The 24,595-nt window shown below is 40.6% G+C and overlaps 1 protein-coding gene across 2 annotated transcripts; it reads right to left on the reverse strand.

Annotated features, from left to right (window-relative positions):
- Nucleotides 1-710: 710 nt before the first annotated feature.
- Nucleotides 711-17,424, reverse strand: znf534 (zinc finger protein 534). 2 transcript variants are annotated; one of them, XM_012968223.3, is made up of 4 exons: nucleotides 17,145-17,424; nucleotides 6,525-7,407; nucleotides 5,603-5,662; nucleotides 711-2,552 (listed from the first exon to the last, which is right to left on the reverse strand). In XM_012968223.3, the coding sequence occupies exons 1-4, from the start codon at nucleotides 17,292-17,294 to the stop codon at nucleotides 2,374-2,376; spliced, it is 1,272 nt and encodes a 423-aa protein (XP_012823677.1). In that variant the 5' UTR covers nucleotides 17,295-17,424; the 3' UTR covers nucleotides 711-2,373.
- Between the last annotated feature and the right edge of the window lie 7,171 nt (nucleotides 17,425-24,595).

The raw sequence follows: 24,595 nt of genomic DNA on the forward strand, positions 1-24,595 counted from the left end.
TTACTCCTACAGTTGATGAAGAGGAAGCTAAACAAACCCCCCCTTCTTAAAGGGGGCCTGTCACCCACAAGCTGTATAATAAAAGTAATTTGCACATTAAACCCAAATTATTATTTTTTTTTTATTAAATAATTCATACTTGTAATAAATGTATTTTAAAATCTGATCTATCAATCGTATATTGCTCGCCCTGCCTCTATGCCTCAGGAGTCGGAGCAGGTAATATATTATTAACAGATCCGATTTTTCTTCCTCAGATTTTCCTTTCCTCACCCAACCTTTTTATTCTCCTAGTCTCTTTTATTTACATGCTAGTATCTATTCCTCCATCTGTTTCTCCTCTTTGTTCCCATACAGAAATAGGGAATGACCATGGAACAGGCCAAATGGCCAGGAGCAGGAGGGCCACTTACACCTGGGCCACTTACACCTGGGCCAGTCCGACACTAGACACATACTATAAGTATGTAACCCTTTAGACCTTATGTGCTACAAAGATGTTCAGGCATAATTTGAACATACCGAATGAGCCAGTCAGCAGCTCAGAGTTCAATATTTTATGGTCCTTACGATTTTGTTTAATCTCAAGGGATGTCCACCAAGGTAACTTATTGCTCTAAAATACACCAAGGTGACCCAAACTATATTGTCACAAACCAATACAGTGTATTATAGGTGCCGTCTATCTAAGAAGTTGTACAGAGACAAACGTTATTTGTATATTTATTTAAAGTATTAAAAAATGTACATATTTTTATTTCAATCTGTAAAAAAATATATATACAAACAAAAGAGGTTGAACGTCATTGAGCATCAGTAAACACAGATCATTAGTAGAACAAGAGAATATGTAGAGAGTAAAGCCAATTGCGATGCAGTGGAACCCACTAAGATCAGTCTAGTATAGGGAGGTTGAAAAGAAGGTCCTAGGTTTTTATTTTAGTGCATAGAGATATGGGCTTGCGTTTGAAGGGAGTCTAAAAAGATGATGCCCACAAGATAGATTTTTTAAATAAAAAAAATTACAAGTATGTATCAAGGAAGATGGCCTAAATGGAGTGCATGTTAAACATGGTGTGTTGTAGAGAATGTATCATATAAAAGAAGGCAGATCTATTTGGTGGTCCAAATAAAATTCCACACATATATATATATATATATCGAAAGGGCAGGATGAAAGATGCAACCATAAGGAGCACCAAACATTTTATTGAGTAGTATCTTATTGTTTACATTAAAATGTCATTTAAAACCAGTGCAAATCTACATAGATCCTTTGGCTGCTACACTGTAGGGGTTATAAACCATTAAAGGGCCACGTTACCCAGCATTGGTTGTAGAAAATAAATCCATATATATATATTAAAGTGTGGATAACCGATCGCCTGATCCTTGTCCTCATATACTCATATACAGCTACACAGTCTATATGGCACAATATACTGCATTATGTGCTTTGGCCAGCAAAGTTCCAGACAATTAATACTCAAATTTGCAGCTTCTTTTTTTCTAAAAATCTTCTTCCAGTCCCCTAGGAGGAAAAGAGAACATTTTGTTCATGTTGCAGATGATTGTATTCATTGTCACAGAGCCATGTCGGAACTGGAAGTGCAGTTCAAAAGTCACAAGCCAAGGTGACAGTCAGTTTCAAAAATTTTTTACACAACAAAAAATCTCATCAAGTTGCAGAACAGCGTGTGCACGGAATGGGGAAGAACGGACTGCAGTGTGTGTCAGCGGGTTCCTTGAGTGAAGCCACTTGTCATAGGATCCACTCAAGTCATGTAACCCATCAGATGGAAGCCTTACTCTGTGGAAGACATTGGAACAATAGGAAAGTGTCTGATGAGGCGCCTGTCCATTGTCTATGAAGGTTTTTCATTCATCCAGGTCATGGTATATCTAATACAAGTAAATCTAGAGAAACTGGGTAATCATTGCTTCTGTCCATTGAAAGGAAACAAATCCAAGGCAATGTTCTTTGTTATTGGCTATTTGTAGATGAAGAACCTGAAGAGGACAAGCTGTGTGGCTTCTTCCACTGACAAGGCTTTGTACTCATTAGAAAAGTCTTCCACTCAATGGAAAAACAATTGTTAGCTCAAGGTAAGTGTTTATTGTTGGTTGTGTATCTCCATTGCTGTAAGATATGAGGTGAAGGCAATCCAAATGTTGCAATATGGTTGTGATAAAAACCACCTCTAAAGCAATTTCTAGAGTGTTTATACATTGTATGCAGACACCACACACGCACACACACACACACACACACACACTGCCTCCACCAGTTTAACGTTGGTAACACATCTGTTCCTTAGAGCATTTTTGTTCTTTGGTACAGCTGCCTTGTTGACTGCGCAGCAGACACAGTGTCTAGTTTTGATGCCTCTTCATGTGCAGAGCGAGGTGGTCGGAGCGAGAAAAGCAGCGCCCACAGGCGGCACATTTGAAGGGTTTGGCACCTGTATGCTTGCGGTAGTGCCTCGTCAACTCGTCCGAACGGGCAAAGCGCCAGTCACAGCCCTCCCAGGCACATTTATATGGCTTCTCTCCTGCCAAAATAAGAAGATGTTGACAATTAATACAATTACTGTAATTACTGCAACAATAATAAGGCTCTGGAATGAGTTCAAAAAGATGTGTGCCATAGGCATTTCACTTCTACGTGATGTTAGATCACTTTTGTGCGTGTTTGGTTCTTATTTATCATTCCTGCAGACCCCTTAACTCTTTCTCCTCTTGTTTCAGTGTTCTCTCCGTTCTCCATTACACCCCCTCCCTGCTTTCTCTGTTCACTATTCTTTTCTCCTTTACTTCCTCCTTCTTAATTACACATTTCTATGAACATGCTGTGCTCCCACACTGATACCTACATCTTAAGTCCTTTACAAATGGAGACAATGGAGTACAAAACAGCAGGAAGAATAACTTTAATCCAAAGTGGCATGTTTAGACATTTTAATAAAAATACTTGGGATTTCAATTGTTTAGAAATGTAGCCGATATTTCACCCCACATCAGATAATGGTGAATGTGGCTTCTTATCCTGCGTATATACTTGTACTAACCAGCTCAATAAAGGAAAATATCTGTGCATGTAGGTATTGACTGAAATCACTCTTTTCCCACTGTTGACCAGGTATTGTTAATATTTGAGCTGACACACCCAGTGTGATAATGTCACATTTTCAGTTGGAACACCACAAACCAGCCTTTCCTACAGAATCATATCTAAATAGGATTAGTTGGAGTTCACAGAGACAGAAGCAAGACAGCTCGTAGTTTGTGCCACACCCAACAGTGTGTTTACTGATACTCTAGCGATCTGTGTTTTGTGTTAAAACTTGGGGGGGGGGAGTTAAACGGCAACAGTGGAATAACTATCAAAGGCTCTGTGGGGATACAACAGGGATCCCCAACCTTTTATACCCGTGAGCCACATTCAAATGGAACAAGTGTTGGGGAGCAACACAAGCATGAAAAATGTTCCTGGAGTGCCAATAAGAGCTATAATTGGATACTTAATAGCCCCTATGTGGACTTGCATCCTACAGAAGGCTCTGTTTGGCATTATACTCATTTTTTATGCAACCAAAAGCTTGCCTCCTTACCACAAATTCATAAATAAGCACCTGCTTTGAGGCCACTGGGAGCAACATCCAAGGGGTTGGGGAGCAACATGGTGCTCATGAGCCACTGGTTGGGGATCACTGGGATACAGGGATACCAGAGGTGCAAATAATAGCAAGCAAATAGGTGCAACTTGTGCTTGTGCCATATAGAGCAGCACAGTAGCACACATTGGCATGCCCTTCAACTGAATGAAATTTAAACAGGCAAGAATCACCACCTATAAGAACTACATGCACAGAAAGCCCCGTACTAACCACCTGCTCAAGGCAGATGTTAAGTGGCATATAGAGCTGCTTTGCCCCAGCCTGACAACCGTGACATACTATCTATTTACAGATCTTTATGTTCTTTTCTTCCCTATCCTTGCCAGACAGGTACCATCAGTTTACTTTTGACTTCTTGCTCATTAGACAATAGCTATGGCTAAACAAGGGCAGTAAATAAGGCTATGTGATTTTGTTTCAGCCAGTCTTATTGTTGATTTACAAATGTGAGGTGCAACTGACCCTCTTTTCCAGAATGGCTGCAGGTCTCTGTGGAGAATGCATGCTGCAATGGGCCCTGACTTTTTAATCCAACATAAGGTACAGAGCGCAGCCATTCTCCTGGATTCTTATGCCCCTTTGTTCTCTTACTCATTTGCCTTGGGGCATAGTTATTCCCCCCCCCCCCCCCCCCCCCCCCATGCTTAGGCTCATTTGCTAACACTAAGAATGGGAATAACCCATATCAAACCAAGCTGTGATTCGTTATGTTCATTCTGCTGAAGGAGGAATAATGAAAAATGTAGGTGACTGTTCAATTCTAATTGCTGATTGGTTGCTATGGGCAACATCACCGGTAATGTTGTCTTACACACTGTAATAAACATGCCCATAGATCTCATGTAGGGATTTTACCAGTCATGTACATGTTGGTTTGTTACACTTATTCACAAGCTTTGCTCTATGGGGGGGGGGTGATGTAATAAGAGGCACTAAGTTTGCCCAGGTGCAGTAACCCATAGAAACCAATCAGCAGGTAGCATTTTGTGGGCACCTGTTTAAAAGCATACTTCATATTGTTTGCTATGGGTTACTGCATACAAATGCAGTTTATTACATATGGGGGTATAAGTGTTATCCCATTCTTCCATGTAGTAGGTATTAACTCCATTTAACACATGGCCTGAACATGGGCAGATTGAGGGTCATTTACATTCAACAGTAGTTTTAATATCTCCAGTTTCACTTGGGTAATGCTGCTTTTAGTGTTACTGTATTTGTGTAATTATCTTAACTCATGCCATTAAGGAAAAAGACAGTGACACATTATTATTACTTGACTCGGCATACAGCTTCACCACAGAGACAGCTAGCAATAACAATAGCAGCAATCCTAATCAATGCAAACCAATAAAATCTAGTTGTACGGTTTCATTGAACCCGCAGCCCTTTAAGGGTTAATTTATGGAATGCCTGTCCTCCCCTCTGGCATCTCCAGTGAGAGAGAGGGAGCAGCCAAACCATTGTCTGCCAGCATGTATGGAGGTCAGACCCAGACTCAGAACAATGGGTATTGAATCAGGGGAGGGACAGCCCCATTGTGTGAGGAGTTGGCGCAGGACTCGGAACACCACGGAAGGACTACCCCAGACAATGGGGTAGCACCAACGCTAGCCTACCCCCCTCAAAGAAAACTGACGTACTTATCTCCCCGCATTCTGTGCAGCGAAGCTTATGGGTTTGAGCCATGTCTAAAATGAATTCTCAAATGATGTGATATAAGGATGCTGCCATACGAACACTGACTGATCCAGGCAGGTTCAAAAGAGACATAAGTTGGCAGATATTCAGCATAAAGAACTATATTTTAATGAATAAATATTATTTGCTGAGAATTAAATTCAATGGTAATTGCTTAGTAACTTTGAAAGCTCAAAAAGTTTTCATGGTAAAAGTGAAAAGAGAGGGTTAAAGTTTTCCATTACCTGTATGTGTCCGTTGGTGTGCCTTGAGGTGTGAACTCTTGGTGTAGACTTTTGAGCAACCTGCGATGGAATTACAAGGCAAATGTAAGATAAAGCATAACAAATCATGTGCAAAGGAGCCAGCCTGTTTGTGCTATTTATTTAACAGCAACCTGAACTGTACTGCGTTCCTGTAAGCTCTAATGTCATTAGTACTGTTTGTGGCTAATGTCATATTTGGTTTTGGGACGTCCTCTGTGTTTTGCTTCTACTTTTTTTTCATGGTCAGAGACTTCCATGAGTTCATCCATACAGAGCCATAACTAACTGCAAGATTTCCCCTTGAAAAAGTACTTATTAATTAAGAGGGATGATCTGTTATTTCCATTGTGAACTTAGACAGAAAAATGTGAGGTCTTGCTACTCTCTTACTGATGCTTTAATTGCACTCAGAGAGAAAGTTCAGAGATCTAGATGTTATATAGTCAGTAAACAAATGGCAATAAATAAAAATACATGGACTAATAAAACCTATTTTACTCCTTTGGGATAATGAACAGTGCCAAAGTCTAATAGTGGCGCACTCTAATACTGTTAGGTGCCTTAATGGGACATATGTTATTATTCTAGGTGTGGCCCACAGCAGTCACACTTCCGTTATACTCCAGGTATTCAGCACACAAATCTAGTCCTTTAGTTACTTCCAACCTCTGATATAGGGTGAAGACACACAGAGCTACTTGGCAGCAGCTACTTGTAATGGCTACAAAATGCCAGAAAATACACAATACTGAGAATTGCCTCAGCTAAAACACACGTTATCAATAAATGATCAGCATTGTCTATTTTTGTAGCCATGACAAGAGCTGAACTCTGATGTGTATAAGAGACAAATGAGGCAAATAAAACAGCTATGGTTGCTGCTGTACTGAATTATGCTAACCTGGGAAATCACAGTGATGGATTCTTCTCTTTTCGAGTTCAGGATTATTCCGTCTGTTGTATTTGGGTACTGTCATGATCACCTGCCCTTGTGGTAGCACAGACACCATTGAGCTGGGCACAGTGTGAATATGTTGAGGTTGCACTAGTTTCAGTCCAAATGTGGCCTCATATGATGGAGGGGGTGAAATTGTGTTCATCAACTCTGGCTGATTTTCAGGGCTTCCTGGTTGTGAATTTGGGGGTGAAGGTGGAAGCGAGACACCTGGAGAGTGATAAAACTGCCCGGAAACTGGAACAACATCTTGCCCCAGGGTCTGGTATTGCTTGACTTGCTGAATCCTTGCAGGTTGGGGCAAAGGAGAGGGGCCGCCATTGTGTGTTGCCATAGTTACTCCACTGATGGAATTTACTACAGATGTGGTTCCACTAGACTGGGCCAAGCTCAGCGTTTCATTGGCCATGGACATAGGATAGACCTGAGGTTGGATAGAGGCAGGCGCTGAAAGAGGGACTTCTGAAGGGGCCTCCTGTTTGATGAAAATGTTATTAACTGCAACAGAGTGGGGCATACTGAACACACTTGTGAAATCTGGGAGAGTCTGGGTCAAGGATGCAGAGCATGGCTGTGCAAAGTTGCTGCCTGGCTCTGTTTTCACTTGAGGGAGAACAGTGAAAGTCTTGGATGGCCGATAGAGACCTGTACGAAGATGAGCTGTATCAGGCAGGATAACATTGATGTTTACACTGTACGGGGCCTGTGGCTTCTCTGCTTCAAAGAATTCATCCACAACAGAGGCACTTTCCCTCCGATACTTCTTGTCAGACAGAATATGCAGAGGAACTTGGCTCAGGAGATACTTGTCCATTTCTGCTCTTTCATGCTGCAAAGGAAATATGGAATCATAAGCAACAGCAAAATCAAGTCACTGAAATAATAGGCAATTTGATAAATGGGTTAAAAATAAAATGTTTAGAATTTTTTAATTCATTGGGATAAAAGCAACTCTAATATATTGAAATGGTTGCATCTAGAAATCTGCATGGAGTGAGCCAATGCAAACGCAGAGGCAAACTTTGGCCTCTACCTGTAACCTACCAATGATCAGTTCCTTCTTCCTGTTCTGTAGAATAATGAAAGCACGGCAAATGAACACTAATCCTATAGGAGCTAAACAAAGTGACTTTTCTGAACAATGTTCTTACCAATAAAATAATTTAGGACTACAAGAATATGAACATTGCAGCTCTCCACAAAAAGACCTTAGGCCTTCTCTGTTCATTGTACTCATGTCGAACAGTGGGGTGTAGTGCCCCTTTAATATACCAGAGAATAAATACAGCTCTATCCTGGAAATGGAGTTGACAGTACAATTCAAATTGCTATATACTATCAACTTCTATATTTATATGTAACTGGCTTAGCCGTTCGGCTAAACATCAACTGTGTTTATTGGTTTTCTGGCATCCGCTTTACAGGTACCTGGGTGAACTTTGAGCGCTTGTCACCTGCTAAACGCAGAATTGATAGTGGGTTTCTGCCATAAACCTGTTCTGATTATCTTCAAGGTTGTATATCACTTGAGCTAAATTACAGCAGATTAGTTTTTCATTGGATAACAATCTCTCTCTCCCATGATTCCTGGCCAGTTGTGAGCAACAACTGACCTGGATATAATTCATTCAAAGCAGAACTAAACCATAAAATGTGGTTTTTTTCAGATTTCGTGTTGGATTGTGTATTAGTGAACTGTATTTGTTCCCATGATCAAGACCGGACTCATTTTGGAATGATTAAAGTGTTGGTTAAGAATATGTTTAGTGGTTCCTTTGGACCCATGATCTTATTGGCAGGTATTAGTCTACAAAACTGCTTATCCATGGCAGCAATGTCAGTCTGCGTACAAACTACCCACTGTCCCTAGTGCCGCTTGTGCAAGTTCAAGTGGCTACCTCTTATCACACACATTTAAAAAAAAAAAAACTGTGTCTGAAAACCACAAATCCTATAGACTCCAATCAGGTAAACAATCCCCACAACAAGTTACACTTATTCTATGTCACCTCTACTGTCCTGCACATCAACATGGGGGGTGCCCCCAGACACAGTTCTATCATTTAAGCAACATACAGAGGAGGATCACCTCCAAGAAGATTTTTTAGATTTGTTTTTTGCTCTGGAAAGAACTAGTGTGGAGAGATTAAAAAATAAATCTTAAAGGTGCTTATAACTTTTGTGTTTTACAATGTATAACTTATAGTTTGGGGTAAAATATCAAACATTTTACAGTATATTTTTGCAGTTCTGTGCAGTCATACTGTATGGCACTGTTGCCAAGCTTGTGTTGTATTACAAGCCATAGGGCAAGATCAAGGATACTTTTTATCAGGGAATCTTTTGTTGGCAACACTCACAAGTGATCATAAAAATAACAAGAAGGGGAGACAGAGAGCAAACAAAGCTCAGTACTACAATAATACCACCTCCCGTGCCAGCCAAGGGTCCTTAAGGTCAAATGCAGACCCGTGAAAGCCAATGGCAACATTTTCACAATACAGATAGTGACTAGGAAATATCTCCTTGTTGCCATATACAAATTTATATTTGAACAAGCCCAGAACATATCATTTATCTAGGCAAAAGTGTCATTGCACAGAAATGACAGAATGAATATGATATGACCACATATTTAGACATTAGTTTTTTAAAAAGTATGGAGTTCATTTATAAATAGAGTAAGTACAACTGATGGGATCCCAGTTATGCTCTAGCCATTAATAATTAATTTAATAATAAGCTTAAAAAGGAAGTTTACCTTTACTGAACTTTTATTATGATGCAGACTGATATTCAGACAATTTGCAATTCAATTCAGTTTTTATCTTTAGTGCTTTTTGAATGAATTTTCTTTTTGAGGACAATGGCACACAAATTTGTTGTCCACAATAAATCTGCATTACCGGAGGTGACATATCTCCTGTATATATGTATGTATGGATAACTTTATTTATAAAGCGCCACAAGGGTACGCAGTGCTGTACAATCTTACAAAATACAAAATTACACACAGGGAGGACAAGTGTTATAATAAATAAATACAATAAATATATATAAATGCACAGGGAATAAGTGCCATGTGGTATGAGACACAGTAGGAAGGAGGTCCCTGCCCCGTAGAGCTTACAATCTAAGTGGTTGGGTAACATACAGGCACAAATTGGAAGGTAAGAGTGCACCAGGGATGGGCATTTGCCCTTAAGCGCAGGACTAGGCAAATTAATGTTTAGTGCTCCAGAAGGTAACAGCTGAGCTTTTTCTTAAAGAGAGTTAGTGAGTGTTGAAAATGCTTTCCCACTGGAAATAATGTAAATTGCCAATGGGGGAACATAAGTGTTGCTTCATCTTTCTGAAGTTCTTAGCGAGGAATGAAATAAAAAAAAAGTGATGTATATTTACTGGGATCAGTAACCCCCATTTGAAAGCTGGAAAGGGGCAGGAGAGAAGGCAAATAGTTCAAAAACAACATGACATAAAACATAAAGTCCAGATGTAAAGTTGCTAAGAATAGAACAAAAGGTCAAACTGATATATATAATAATCTGGCTGTTAAATTCATTAGGGGTGGGGTTGCAGTTTTTCCTGTCCAGTAACCCATAGCAACCAGTCAACAGTTATACCAGTCTGGTGCAGATTTATCAAAAACAAACATCTGATTAGTTGCTATGGGTTCCTGGACAAGGGCAGACATTTCCCCCAGTAATTCCATTACATCTTATCTTTAATATTTTCCCTATTTAAAAGAAACTTCAAATGTTTCCCCCCTTCAGTGTAACGTTGCTATTGTATTGTGGTGTTGGCTAAGCTGTGTCCCTGTGCGGCTAAGTGCATACGAGATTTGCAGGATTAGATTCTAGGAGCAGACAGCGAGGAGGCTGAGAAGCCGTAAGGCGTGTTTGTCATGTCTCAGGTATTTTCCCCGCAGCCACACAGCCCTACTGATAACCAGAGTGACTTTCCTCTCCAGTCTTTATGCAATCATCACAAAGCCTACAGCAGGATGTATTAACAGTAATGATGGTGCTTAGTCACATAACTGATTGCCTAACTGCTTAACCCTTGCATAGCCGCAAGGAAAGACCCTTGTTACCCCACATATTTGCAGTTTGGGGCAGTGGGAAATGATGGCAATGCTAGACAAGTGCCTGGGTGCTTGATATACTGTCCCTGCTTTGCCCCATATAATCACTAATACATCTAAAGCTTCAATCACTTGTCAGTAAATACATGTTCTTTAACTTACTACCAACTACCTGCTAATATGTCACTTTTCACCTGCACGCAATGTGACTCCCTTCTGTCAGGAGTCTCTTGTCAGAGAAGCAATAAACTGCCAGATTCTGTACTTTTCCCTCTATTAATGGTGCAACACATTAAAGGTATACGTATAATAGTGCAACAATCAATGTTCTTCTTCTCTTATTAAAAGCTTATTATTTAATGCTAATGATGAGGGTGTATTCCTCTATGCTGTGCTGATTTTATTAAGGATTAGTTTGCCTTAAAAAGGAACTTTAAGTTGGTGCAGAGAGCAGTATTCTAAAGGTGGCCATACACGCACCGATATTATCGTACGAAACCTCGTTTCGTACGATAATCGGTGCGTGTATGGCATGTCAGCGAGCCGACCGATATCGCAGGAAGCTGCTGAAATCGGTCGGCTCGCCGATCGGCCAAGTTAGAAAATTTTGATCGGGCGCCATAGAAGGCGCCTGACCAAAATTCTCCCTTCAGAGCTGAATCGGCAGAAGGAGGTAGAAATCCTATTGTTTCTACCTCCTTACCTGCCGATTCAGCCCTGAATGGTGTGTGGCGGATCTGACGATGTTTCGTGCGACCGACGGTCGTACGAAACATCGTGAGATCGCCACGTGTATGGCCAGCTTAAGACGATTTGCAATTGGTCTTTGTTTTAGACAAAGAATAGACAGATTTTGGTTTGTTTGGGCTTAATGACCTTAGCAACCAAGCAGCACTAAGGAAAGCAGAAGAATGAATACTAACAGGCCTGAAATATGCAGAATATGAGGGCTAATAAGGGCCACTATCTGCAAGGTGTATATGTTTATGTATATGTATATGCTTTTGTGGGTTTCGTCCCATATTGCAAGTATAAGGGCAGGTTAGTTGGCTCCTGATAAAACTGACTCTAATGTGTGACTGTGATAGGGACCTTGGCGTCTAAGCATCACTGGGGCAGGGGCTGATGGGTATGGCCAACTTAATGCACTGAAGAATGTGTTGTCATTATATCAAAGTAAATTTAAATGTGAACTAGGGCTTCCTCAGTGTTAATAGTTTTACTTTATGTTTTTCCTCTGTTCCTAATGGAAATATTGAGAAGAAAATGTACAATAACCTTTCATTTTATTTTCCCCTAGCTCAGCGGATTATAGGACTCGATCACGAGGCAAGTGCTATAAATCGACATTTTTCAGCGCACAACGCAGTCATTTTCTCAGAATCCCAGTTTAATTGCAGCCGCCTACAAAGTAGCATCCACTGCACACACTGAATGGTGGCCAAGCTGGGGAGCATTGTTTCAAAATTAGGAATGGAAACACTGCTGCATCACCTGGCATACATGGGCTCGCTATAAGTTGCTAAGAGCTCCATTCTAGTGATTTGTTCTTGGATTTGTTAATAAGCCCTTTAGTCTTTGCTAGGCCCCCATTATACCCGGCATAGCCACAGCCTTCCTTATCATTCCCTTGTGCAGTGTTAAAGTGCCCATACAAGCAGCCAGCAGGGAGTGTGGCCTGTAATAGAACAGCTCTGTAGCTTTTTGAGGGAGGTAAATATTCCAGCCTGGATATTCCTGTGTAATAAGGATAAATCAGCCTTTTAACTTAGTATAAAGAAGCTCAGCTCCTATTCATAATGCTTTCTTTTGCTATGGGTTCAAAGAGCACATCGTCATACAGAGAATTCTTCACCAAAGACATCAGTCAAGTTTTTGTGAATTGCAAGTGCTGTAGCGCCCAGCATGAGTTCCATCACTTTGTGGCCAAACAATTTCTGGCCTCAGAGTGAAAGGCAAAATGCTGAAAGTTATCCTCCATTCATCTGAACGGCATACTTGCTTGTCAGGCAGTAGATGCTCAGAATGTAGGCTGATGTCTAATGCATGAACCACATGGGATAATTATGTCACCCGGGCATGCCTGGACTGGGATATAATATAGGCCCTGGCACAGTACACAGGGACCCAAACAGCCCCCCCCCCCCCCCCCCCCACCAGCCCAAGGAATAGTGACTGTCTATGGCATCTTATAGCAGCCCCTCAGGCATTTGCCAGAATCCCCTCTGGTGTTGCCACTCTGGCCCTGCACCCAGGATTTTTGCAGCTTAGCATGGGGTCACCAAAGCTATTCTATCTATCTAACCCAGGAAATCTGATGTTACATCTTTTAATTTTTTTTTATTGTAAACAATTGCCAAATTAAAGCTCAGCACCTTGAAAACCCCGTGGGTACACGTTGGGCCCCTGCAGAGACATCTGCTTGCATTTCAGTTGGGCCGGGGGATATACAGTGTGGCCTATTGGCAGTCCCAATGATGTTACTGCACATCATAGTGACTTGCATCACTGAAGCATAAAATAAACAACATATTAACTTGAATTGTGTATGAATGCTTTCACATAATTTTACACCGTACATCAGTATGACTTAGAACCACTACATCAACCACTACAAAGTTTAAAATGGCACATACCACTAGAAGGTGTCTTATCTAACACCTCCCGAATGCTGAAACTTACGCTAATATTTTACACTGGCGTAATATATGCAAGCTTTATAAATATAAATATATATAATATATAATATATATAATGTATAAAACATACATTTACTGGGCATCCCCCTAGCAGTAAAGGGCAGACCGGGTGTGTCTATCAGTCAATATAAACCCCCCTCACTAATGCACCTGTAATGCTGCGTATATGCACCCACAGAACTGGTCCCACAACTGCTATTACCGTCGCCATTGGTGGAAGAACTATCTGCAGTATTCTGTATTTGATTCTGTTTTTGTCAACTCACCAAACAACTGGAACCTTTATCCCAAATACTAGGTGAATACAATCTGACACAACATATCTGTGCGATGGGATGTGCACAATGATTTGAATTCCTATGTGTGTAGGTGTTTTATGTGCTGCCCACACTGCATACACACATGACTGCTGTGGCCCTTATCTACTATATACAGGTTTATGGAATGAGGTTACATTGTGATAATACAATAGAGGTTAATGATTAACAGGCCTCGCCTGTGTGCGTGCCCTCCTGCACACTTGAAATCGTGAGCTGCTACAATACATATTGCCTCCTCATGTCTATTACCTGTCTCATAATCATGTGCTTTACTGTAATATACTGCAGCAGGTAGGTTGTGTAACACAGAGTGGTGTATATGTGTAAAGGTTTCAATACACATTCAGATTTTAGTCTTCTTCCAAAGAACGTTCGGATATTGATCGTACTTTTAAATGCAACAAACTAAAACTAACATTCAGGCTGAAACTATAGGATAAAGTACTTAAATAACAAATGGGAGGATGTTCTGTACATGAAATAATTGGCAGATACCAATCGTACGAAAGTGACGTCCCAGAAATGCACTGTAGATCCCCCAAGGATATCGTCAGATACACATTACATGCACAGATTTTATCGGTATCCGACCAAAATGTTTTAACCTGTCCGATCGACTAAACAACTGATCACCGTGGTACGAAAATTATCGGGATGATAATTCTGAGCCAACACACAGTCCAAAAATCCTATAAAATGGATTATATTGGTGCATGTGTGGCCAGCTTAAGACACTTTCAATTATGTATTTCTACCAAGAAATACACACATATATATATATATATATATATATATATATATACCTGTGTGTTACAATTGTATCAAAATATAACCTCTTGATATGTTTAGATTTAAACTATTCTGTTTCTATATATAGGTATAGGCCCATTATCTAGAAACCTGTTATCCAGAAAGCTCCAAATTAAGAGAAGGCCATCTCCCATAGAGATCTCCCATATTTCAAGTAAATAATTATGATTTTTAAAAATGATTTCCTTTTTCCCTGTAATAATAAAGCTGTACCTTGTACTTGATCCCAACTAAGATATGTATGTCATTATTTCATGCAGTACATGCATAGAGTGTGCAGTATAAAACACTGTATAAAACAGTACATTAATACTAGAGCGCAGTATTTAAATGTCACTGTATACAGCACATGTATATAGAAGAGCGTAGTAAATGGCACATGTATATACAGCACATGTATATAGAAGAGCGCAGTAAATATCACATGTATATACAGCACATGTATATAGAAGAGCGCAGTAAATATCACATGTATATACAGCACATGTATATAGAAGAGCGCAGTAAATATCACATGTATATAGAGCACATGTATATAGAAGAGCGCAGTAAATATCACATGTATATAGAGCACATGTATATAGAAGAGCGCAGTAAATATCACTGCCCTACAAGTGTATACTTTGCATACTAGTGCATACTATGCATGTCATGGTGTCACTGTATAATACAGTACATATAGAGCAGAGAACAGAGCTCACTGTAATACACTACCACACTGTATAACCGTATGCTAAATTACATGTATGGTAGGGCACAGTGAGTAGGTGTCATTTTATGTACAACAGATGTATAGCAGAGCACAGTATATAGGTGTCACTGTATAATACAGTACAAGTATAGGAGAGGGCAAGTACGTAGGTGCCAATATATAATACAGTATATCTATAGTAGAAAGCAGCTATTTTATAATACATTACATACAAAGTAGAAAGCGATCAGTATATAGGTGGCACTGTATAATTCATGTATATTAGAGTTGCTAAGCCTCACTTAACTGTATAGCTCAGCACAGTATATGCAGTTTATTACTGTGGCTAGAGTATGTGCAGGGTGATGTTATCTGCTTTATGATCAGAGTAGTGTTGAGAATCCAGTAGGACAGGATCTGTACAGTGGGACACAAAACTAGTTCAGTGCAGACACCCTCAACCATTCATTAGGTGCCTTGTCTTGTCCCGAGTCTGTTCTTAGACAGGGGGAAGCTGCTCTGTGCCGTTCCTGCTCGGGGCACATTGCAGAGACAACATAATGCACGTTTGCATATTCTGTGTTATACACAAACAAACACCTGTTTACATTAGAAACTATATACTAGTGAGCCTGCCACGTCCCCTGTCCAGTCCACAGTTCCGCATTTTATATATATATATATATATATATATATATATATATATATATATGTGTGTGTATATGTATGTATATAGTGTCCAGTGTCAAGTAGTTTGTATTGTATTCCACAACCTGTATTACACTATTACATACAGGTTGTATTGATCTTGTGGACAATGAGAAATAATCCACGATGAATAATAGACGGAAAATAAAAATGTAAGGACGCTGTTTAGAAAAACTTTGCAGCCTGAATGTGAGAGTAAATCTGTATATGTATATTAGGGTATGCACGTGTGCTATAGGATTTAATGGCCCACATACACTAAGGGGCAGAGAAGAATCCATAGCGTTTGCGGGTGATTTTAAACGGCCTTTGGATGTGGTTAGGATGCTGGGAGTTGTAGTTTGTTGAACTAAAGCTGGAGAACCAAGGTTTAAGAATACTGGAATATGACACCCTTGTTCCACCATGATATATCCCCCTGCATGAATATGTCCAGATAAACCAGCTTAGAAACAGAACAGCCTATTCAAATCAAACTGTCGCACTCTGTGCCCCTGAATTTCCAAACTACACTGAACTAAAGAAACTGTAAATTCACTGGCCATTAAATATAGAAGAAATGCAGGATTCCCCTATACCGCATAATAATGCTTGTCCCATAATGGCTTTTTATATACATTTTTTTCTTAGCATTGTCCTATTTAGATATATATACTGTATATATTATGTAAATATATGTATCCTAAAACACACACATGCACACAGCAGACAAGTTTAGGCACAATCAAAGGCGCCTCGGGTTCCTAGCTTGTTCCAACAGCTACCTTAGTCTACAGAACAATCCGTACTTACAGTAAAGTATGTTCCAATAAATATACTATTCATACATACACATATACACAGATATACATATCTGTACAATCTATAACAACGTTACCATCAATATTTAGTGCACTTTCTGCTACTCTGATATTTTTGTATGCTATAATGCTTTGGGAAATCTCTTTGTTAGGATTCACAACTTATTACACAATTTATATACAAATAACACAAGTGGTTGATCAGTCACTTTCACGCGCAGTTCGCCATGGTTTACGTGGTTGTGCTCCGCGTGTCACAAAGCAAAAAGAAGTTCCACCAGCATTTAGCAGCGCAAGAAGATAAAGGACAAATACTTTCCCAACTCCTATTTAATATGGATAAAAGTGAAAATGTTTTTCAAGGCAAGAAGCCACTATGTGCTAATGTGTGAAATAAATACAGAGAAAGAAGAATGCAGAAGGGGGCAAAGTAAAGGAATGATTTTGTTCTTACCTCGCTGAGCTCCGGCTGACTTGCCAGCATCCTTATAGCAGGTTTGATATCCTCAAACACACCGCTGTCTTCCACACCCTCCACAGACATGTTTACTGGTTTTAACTGGGAATACACAGCGCTCTCGCTTGGGCTGGTTTGTAGGGTCATGCCTAGACCCCTGCACCTTGCCTTCTCCCTTCTGATGGATACCTGGATAAAGCTGTACAGTCAGTGGGGACCCTTGACTAGAGATTGTAGGATTAATACGTCCTGTAGGGTCTCTGTCCTATACCTGGAGGGGGTGGAGCTGAGTTGGGAGGGAGGATGGGGATTTAGTGACAGGTGTGCAGGTCCAATAAAAGGAAGGCATCTGGTTATCTCTAACCAATCAGAGCAAGATGTGCTTCAGGTATAGATAAGGCAGTTATACCTGTCTAAGGACAGAAACGGCTGCAATTTACAACTTGGCAGAGCAATGCTCTGCACCCAATGCACTGTTCTGTCAGTTGAATGTTCCGCAATGTAGTTACTGGATGCTTTGTACAGCACGTTCTGCATTACAGTCTGTGCGCTCTGCACATCATGCATATGGTCTCTACACATTACATTTATGATAAATGCCATGTAACTTGATTGCACTCTATTAATAAATGAGGGCTCATTTGCAAGTGCAGTTGTGATCCCTGTGATTTCCCCACAGTCTGTTGCATGTAAAATCACTTCAGCTAGGTTTGCATCAACATGTGCTCCTTGCGATTCTGTATAGTTGAGCTCAGCACCGCTCAATCTTTCCTGTATTCCGTTCCAAATCAGGCCATGCTGCGCCTATTGACGCAGGGGAACCCTGGAGCCACCGCTAGCTCCTACCCAGGAGGTAGCTCCACGATTCCCTTCAGGCTCAGCATCATTAGGCACAGCACACTTGCGCTAAAGAATTGAGCGCAGACATCACTTATTGGTCAAACACTGGAAGTGATGCCAGGCAGACTTCTATGCAATTGCGTCTGATTCAGTGTCGGACTGGGGTACCAAGGGCCCACCAGAGAACCTTAGACCTTACGCCCACTCTCCAGACAACCTTTCCTTTCCTGTTCACTCACTTTCTTTAATTTCTTAATTACTCCTTTTTTCATACTATTATTTATCCTTTCCTCCATTTCTTCTCATATAGAATTGAGTAATAGCCATGGTATAGGCATACAAGGCAAATGGTTGGGTGAGCAGAAGGGCCCACTGACACCTGGGCCCACCGGGAGTTTTCCTGGTATCCTGGTGGGCCAGTCCGACACTGGTCTGATTTGTGATAAAATGCATGTGTAGTTGCGTTAATCTTGCTGAATTGGTCATAAGGGCAGTTGCCACAGTACAATTTGTCAAGAGAATTGCACCTTTGTGACCGCAAAGATGCCAGAATTCTAGGGGAAAGTACAAAAAAGAATGCAAGGAAATACCTGAAATTCCCCAGTTCTGTACATTATATTACATTAATGATGCACTGCTATCTACAAGCACGCTATGTGTGGAGTGTTGGAATAACTGTAATGTATTTTATACTACAGAGGATGAACAGCTCAAATTTTTCACCCCCCTCCACATAATAAATACCCATGCAGAGCAATTGCAGTGTATTACATACTTATACAGAAGGGTCAGTTTTAGGGAAAACTAAAAATGAAATTCCAAAGTAACCTCATGGCGCTGCAACTTGCCAATGGACTAATATAGTAAAACAGGATAAGAATATATAATGAAATAGAGCAGTAGCTGCATATTATTTACCCCAGCTCCATATTCTGAGACACATACAGTAAGCCTGGGTTTATACGTGTATGGCCAGCTTTTTTATGCAGGCCAATAATTGATAAGGGAAAATATATTGCTTTCTTGACATTTATTCATGTTTCTCTTTGTCCATCAATGCCCCACTTTGTCTGCATATCTATATATCTATCTGTGTAGTGATAAAAAGTGTCACACACACACATTCTTACACTTGTCTTTAACATTCCTAGGGAACTCCCTAACTGCACAGACTTACTTACCCTTAGTCACTCCCGCATAATCCCCTTGTTCAAAGCAAGCAGCAGTCTGAGTGACATACAAAAGGTATAAAGTTATTTTCTCCATTAAAATGTGACTGTATAACCTACAATAGAAAGGACTGAATTTAAATTCCCAGCCTGAGACTTTATAGATCCATTATGTAGCTCACAAGCTTTGGGCGAATACCAAAGTGAAACACACAACCAAGTAAATGAGGGGAGCAAAGTTTGGTTTCAAACTTATTTAAGCACCTATGGTGCCATGAGTAGGATAACTTAGCTACCATGGCTAGAAGAGGAGACTCCAGTCACCTTGGCAGAAGGTTATTGGGCAGGAACAACAATGAGACTGCTCCACTTGCTAATGTTTCATGAGGAACAGTGGCGAAGGCATACTGGCTTGCAAGTCTGGAGGGAAAATAACTAGGGGTAACCATGGAGCAAGTCTGGAGGGAAAATAACTAGGGGTAACCATGGAGGTCTATGTGCATAGGCATGATAAATTGTGCTTTTCAAGGACTAGAGGTGGCCATACATGCTACTACCACGACCACTGGTCATAGGAAAAATCATTTGTTCACTCTACTAACATTAAGAGCTGAATTGTCAGATATGCAGGTAAAAACTAAGGAAATCTTTACCCCTCTCTGACAACTCAGCATTAACATTATGATGTTCGGGCCCCCCTTAAAAGTGCCCGATCAAAATTTTAGTCCTACCTGATTGATGAGATGACCAATACCCAAGGATTTTACAGCTATCAGTCATCTCCTCTCCTACTATAAATGTGCTGATTATCATATGAAAATACTGATAATATCAGCAAGGTTACAGATATAAAATTATCTGCATATAAGTAACCCTCCTATCAATGACTGCAGACACCCCGTCAGGAGAGAGTGCTGAAGGAAGCATAGTGAATCTTGAAGACCAGGGGTGGGTGTCCTTAACAGCAGAGTGTTTGTTGTCTTTTCTATTTAGTAATATAGTGCTAATATTTATAATATTCTGCTTCCAGGAAGGCAAGGCAATATCTGCGCACCAGGGGTGCTTATAAAGGCCTGCTGCACTGTTCATCGGATTAACAGAGCCCCCGCCATTTTGCTGTATGGTGCCCAAATATTGCTGATGGAAAAGAAATGACAATCCAATCTGAAATTTTACCTCTTAAGGTTGGGTTTCAGGACAGCAAATAAATATTTAGACAGAGTTAGACTTTAATCATGTAGCCTACTTCCTGGGTGCTAGTTCCACATCGGGAGCATGTAGTCTAAGGAAATACACGAAACACGATGTGATAAGATGATGTTGTTATAGGTAGGGTTGCCACCTGGCTGGTAGAAATGATGCATGATGCCAATGTTACTGATAGGGAAGAAAGGGAAAAATAAAGGAAGGCCAATACTTTCTATAGAAAAGGTGGCAACCCTAGTTATGGGCAGCCTACATGAGTAATACCTGGTAGAGAAATATAGGACAGAAAAACACATTTAGTAAAAGTGAAGGCTTAAAATTCCTTCTTCGCTGTGTGCAGACTGGCCTATGGCAAGGAGTATAGAATGGTGATTTAACATTTGGCTGGAAACAAGCTACTGTTGATGGAGCTGACTGTGTCAACAGTGTGGTAGTTAAAGAAAGCCTGGTAAAGGAGAGTAAAGGCTATTTCAAGATGATGGCACATAAACTATAAAGCTACAAACAAATGACCAGTAACTATAGATAACAATTCCATATAGAGCGAGCAGGCCAAATATAGACACATTTACATGAACATTTATGGAGTAAAGGTGGCCATACACGAGCAGATCCGCTCGCTTGGCGATGTCGCCAAGCGAGCGGATCTTCCCCTGATATCCCCACCTACGGGTGGGCGATATCGGGGAGCATTTAGATAAAAAAAAAAAAAATCCGATCGTTTGGCCCTGGGGCCGATGCGGTCCCCGATCCGACCGGATTTTCTAACCTGGCCGATCGAGATCTGGGCAATTTCAGGCCAGATATCGGTCGGCCAGGCCGCTCTGCTCTCCCCATATCGGCAGCTATAGTCGGCCCGTGTATGGGGACCTTAAGGGAACTGTTACTATGTACCTACAAATAAAGGTAAAATAATGTGTAAAACAGTGTGTGCCACTGAGTTCTTTTTGGCCAGTTGTATGTCAGAAAGGTAGCAGCCAGTGAGGGGCCACGTTACAGTAAGAACTCTATAAAACCTTATGAGCCTTTGGCTGGAAGGGGTAAAATGAGCATGTAATTCCCCATAAAGGCAGAGTCTTTGGGGGGGGATCTCGGAGGGAAGTCAGATACTTTTCACTACCTAGTTGGAGTGGGTACTATGCAAACAGTGTAGAAACCGGTGATGAAACCTCTGCTGCATGGTGAAAGTTGACACTGTAAATGTGCTACTGGCTGAGCAGCATGATGGCTAAGCTACTGCATTTACCAACTGAGTGCTGTATTCAGTAAATAACCTTTCACTGCTAAATGGATTTGAATGTTTGAAAATGCTTCTCCCATATTAATTCCAGCTATCCTAACACATCCCATGTACAGAATGAGAGACGTAGGTTGGAATGGTGATGCCAGTGGGAGAGAAGGAACTGGGCCACATACGATTCATAGCCAAACACCTGTTAAGCCAGCCATATATGTGAAGATCCGTTCATTTGGCTAGGTCGCCCACCTTGAGATGAGCAATATTGGATCGGTCTGATTGTTCTGTCCTCAGGGTGAATGATTGGATCACTTTGATGGGATACAGGCTGTAGGGACATGCATTGATGTGCTCCTTGAACCAGCATAATTTTAATCCAGTGTGATCCATATCTGGACAAAAATCAATAGGACAGGCCCATCTGAGGGCCCCATACACGGGCCAATAAGCTGTTGCTTTTATCAACCCATGAATAGCCGCCTTTAAAAATATTTCTTAGGACTGCCGGAAATGTTACCCAGTGAATCCATAGCTGAGCACTGACACGTGGGTATTAAAGTAGCTGGGAGAGGTTGAACGTGTAAATAGATCCACTAAAGCAGTGTTTCCTAAACATTTTGTCACTAGTTCCTGCTCAACTACAATTCCCCTTCCCCCACTAATGATAAGCTGGGAATCACATCCAAGCAACCGTTGCAGAACATAGTAGAATATTTGCTTACTTTTAAGTGGAAACGTAAATTGTTTGTGAGCTGAGTTTACCTTCCATTTGTTCAGTTGTTCCAGACAAGGTTTGCGTGCTTCAGCTTACAATGTTCTGAGAATTTCATTGATGTACAGCTAATATTGCCTGCTTTACAGAGTATTTACTGTGCTAAGGCACCTATACAAATAAAAGTGCAGGAGTCTAACACATAACAATAGTGGGGAACAACCTCAATGTGCCTCGTGAATGCTGTATTTCCTCATCCAAAGCACATGATTCACATATTAACCACTAATTACAAAGAGTAAGTGCTGCATAATGATATCTTCTAAAGAGAGGTCCTGAGTTGCAAAACCCACCAGACTGAAAGGCCTAGATAATGTACGAACAGCACCTCGAGGGAAGGGTTGCACCAATAGTGGTGAGGGTAAGCAGTAATAATATTGCCCACTATATATATAATAATACTCTAAGCCATATTAAAAGGTACCTTGGAGTTCTTTGGACTTCCAAAAAAGCACAAGGCACTCCTCTGCAGTTCACATTGCGGATCCCAAATGCTAAATGGATGGAATGGAAGGACTCACCTATGCTTTCAGCGCACACTTCTGACTTGACTTTAAGTGGATTTCCACCTGGTTTAAGCATTTACCCATCTGAATACCTCCAGTGGGTCTTGAGTCTGCCTTTATAATATCCATGGCAAAATCCAGAGCCATTTTTTTTTTTGTCCTCAATGCACCTTGCCCTGCTTTTTATTTTTTGAGCCTGCAGAGCAGGTACAGGAAATCTGCCTTAGAAAGAAATACTACAGTGGCCATTATATGTGCGTACCATGGGAGATTTGATCTCGTTACTGAACAGTCTGACCTGGAATTTTATGGCCTTAGCATGGATGGGCAATATTTTAACAACTTTCAGACAACTTTTTGTCTTACCATGTCAAGATATCTCAAATCAGAGCCAGAACTAGGGGTAGGCAGAAGGGACATCAGTCTTAGGCGTAATGTTGGTGGGGGTGCTGGGCGTGTACCCTGTTCCCCCAGTTTCAGCCTGTCTGATGCAGGGGTTGGTTTGTGCCTTGGGCGCAACCAACCCTAGGTCCAGCACTGTCTGAAAATGACTTGGCTAGTTGCATCTGATTTTACAGTCAGGAGAAGAAGGAAAGAAAGGGCAGAGGAAACAACAGAAAGGAGAAATGAGAATAAATAAATAAGAAGAAAATGAATAATGGAAGGAGGGAGCTAAATGGTAAGAAAAGCAAAAGTATAAAGAATAAGTAATCAGCCCTAAGTGGCCCCGTGGGTTGCCATATTTCCTAAAAAAATACCTGCTGTCCTATATGTTTAACAATCCTGTCTATTAAGAATCGTTTTTACCTGCAAGACTAGTAAAATACCAGCCAGGTTTCAACCTCATCTGCCACCCCAGCTGGGTACTAGTCACAGTGTTACTCCTAAATGTGCACAATTTTAGTAAAACAAGTAGTTGTATCAAAAGTATCTCTATGACTTTCTATCCTTTGTATAGAACCCAAATATTTCTTTTTCTCATTATAGCCAGGGGAAAAGCACATATCTATTCACATCTGTTTTAACAAAAATAAAAGTTCTGCCTTTTAGGCTGGGTGGGGTACGACCAAGCAATAAAAGGCCAATCCTCGTTTAATGAGAACACAGCTAAACAATCAATTTTCCATGCTAAAAATGTGCTTGGTATGTAAGAGATTACGTTAACTAGCCACGTATTGAAACTGACATATGTGTACGCTTGTTATGAAATGTTCTTTTGTACAGGAACATGTGTTATGTAGCTCCAGGCAAGGTTGTCCTTAGAGGTGGCGCTATGGGGGTGGGAGGGGGAGGCAGAAGGAACGTTTCCCATTTGGACACCATTGGCCTAAATATAAGTTTCTTGGCATTACAGGGTTTCTAGATATTTGAGAAAATGACCTGTTGACTGTTTTGCAAATCTACATTGTAAGCTCTTTTGGGCAGGACCTTCTTTACCTTTTGTATCTCATATTGGTTGCTTTGTATGTAATTCTGCATGTTCAATGTAAACCCATTATTTTACATTGCTATGGAATATGTTGGTACTTTATAAATGCATGTTAATAATAATAATAATAATAATAATAATAATAATAATAATAATAGTATTGAAATTGCAAGGCCTGCTGTGCTAACTACATTCCTAGGTGCCACAGGAAAGTCATCTATTCCTACTGGGACCACAAATATTAGAATTTTACCTGCAGCTTTCTAGTTGTTATTGAATTCAGGGCCGG

This window comes from Xenopus tropicalis, chromosome 8, assembly GCF_000004195.4.
Source record: "Xenopus tropicalis strain Nigerian chromosome 8, UCB_Xtro_10.0, whole genome shotgun sequence".
NCBI classification, from domain to species: Eukaryota; Metazoa; Chordata; class Amphibia; order Anura; family Pipidae; genus Xenopus; species Xenopus tropicalis.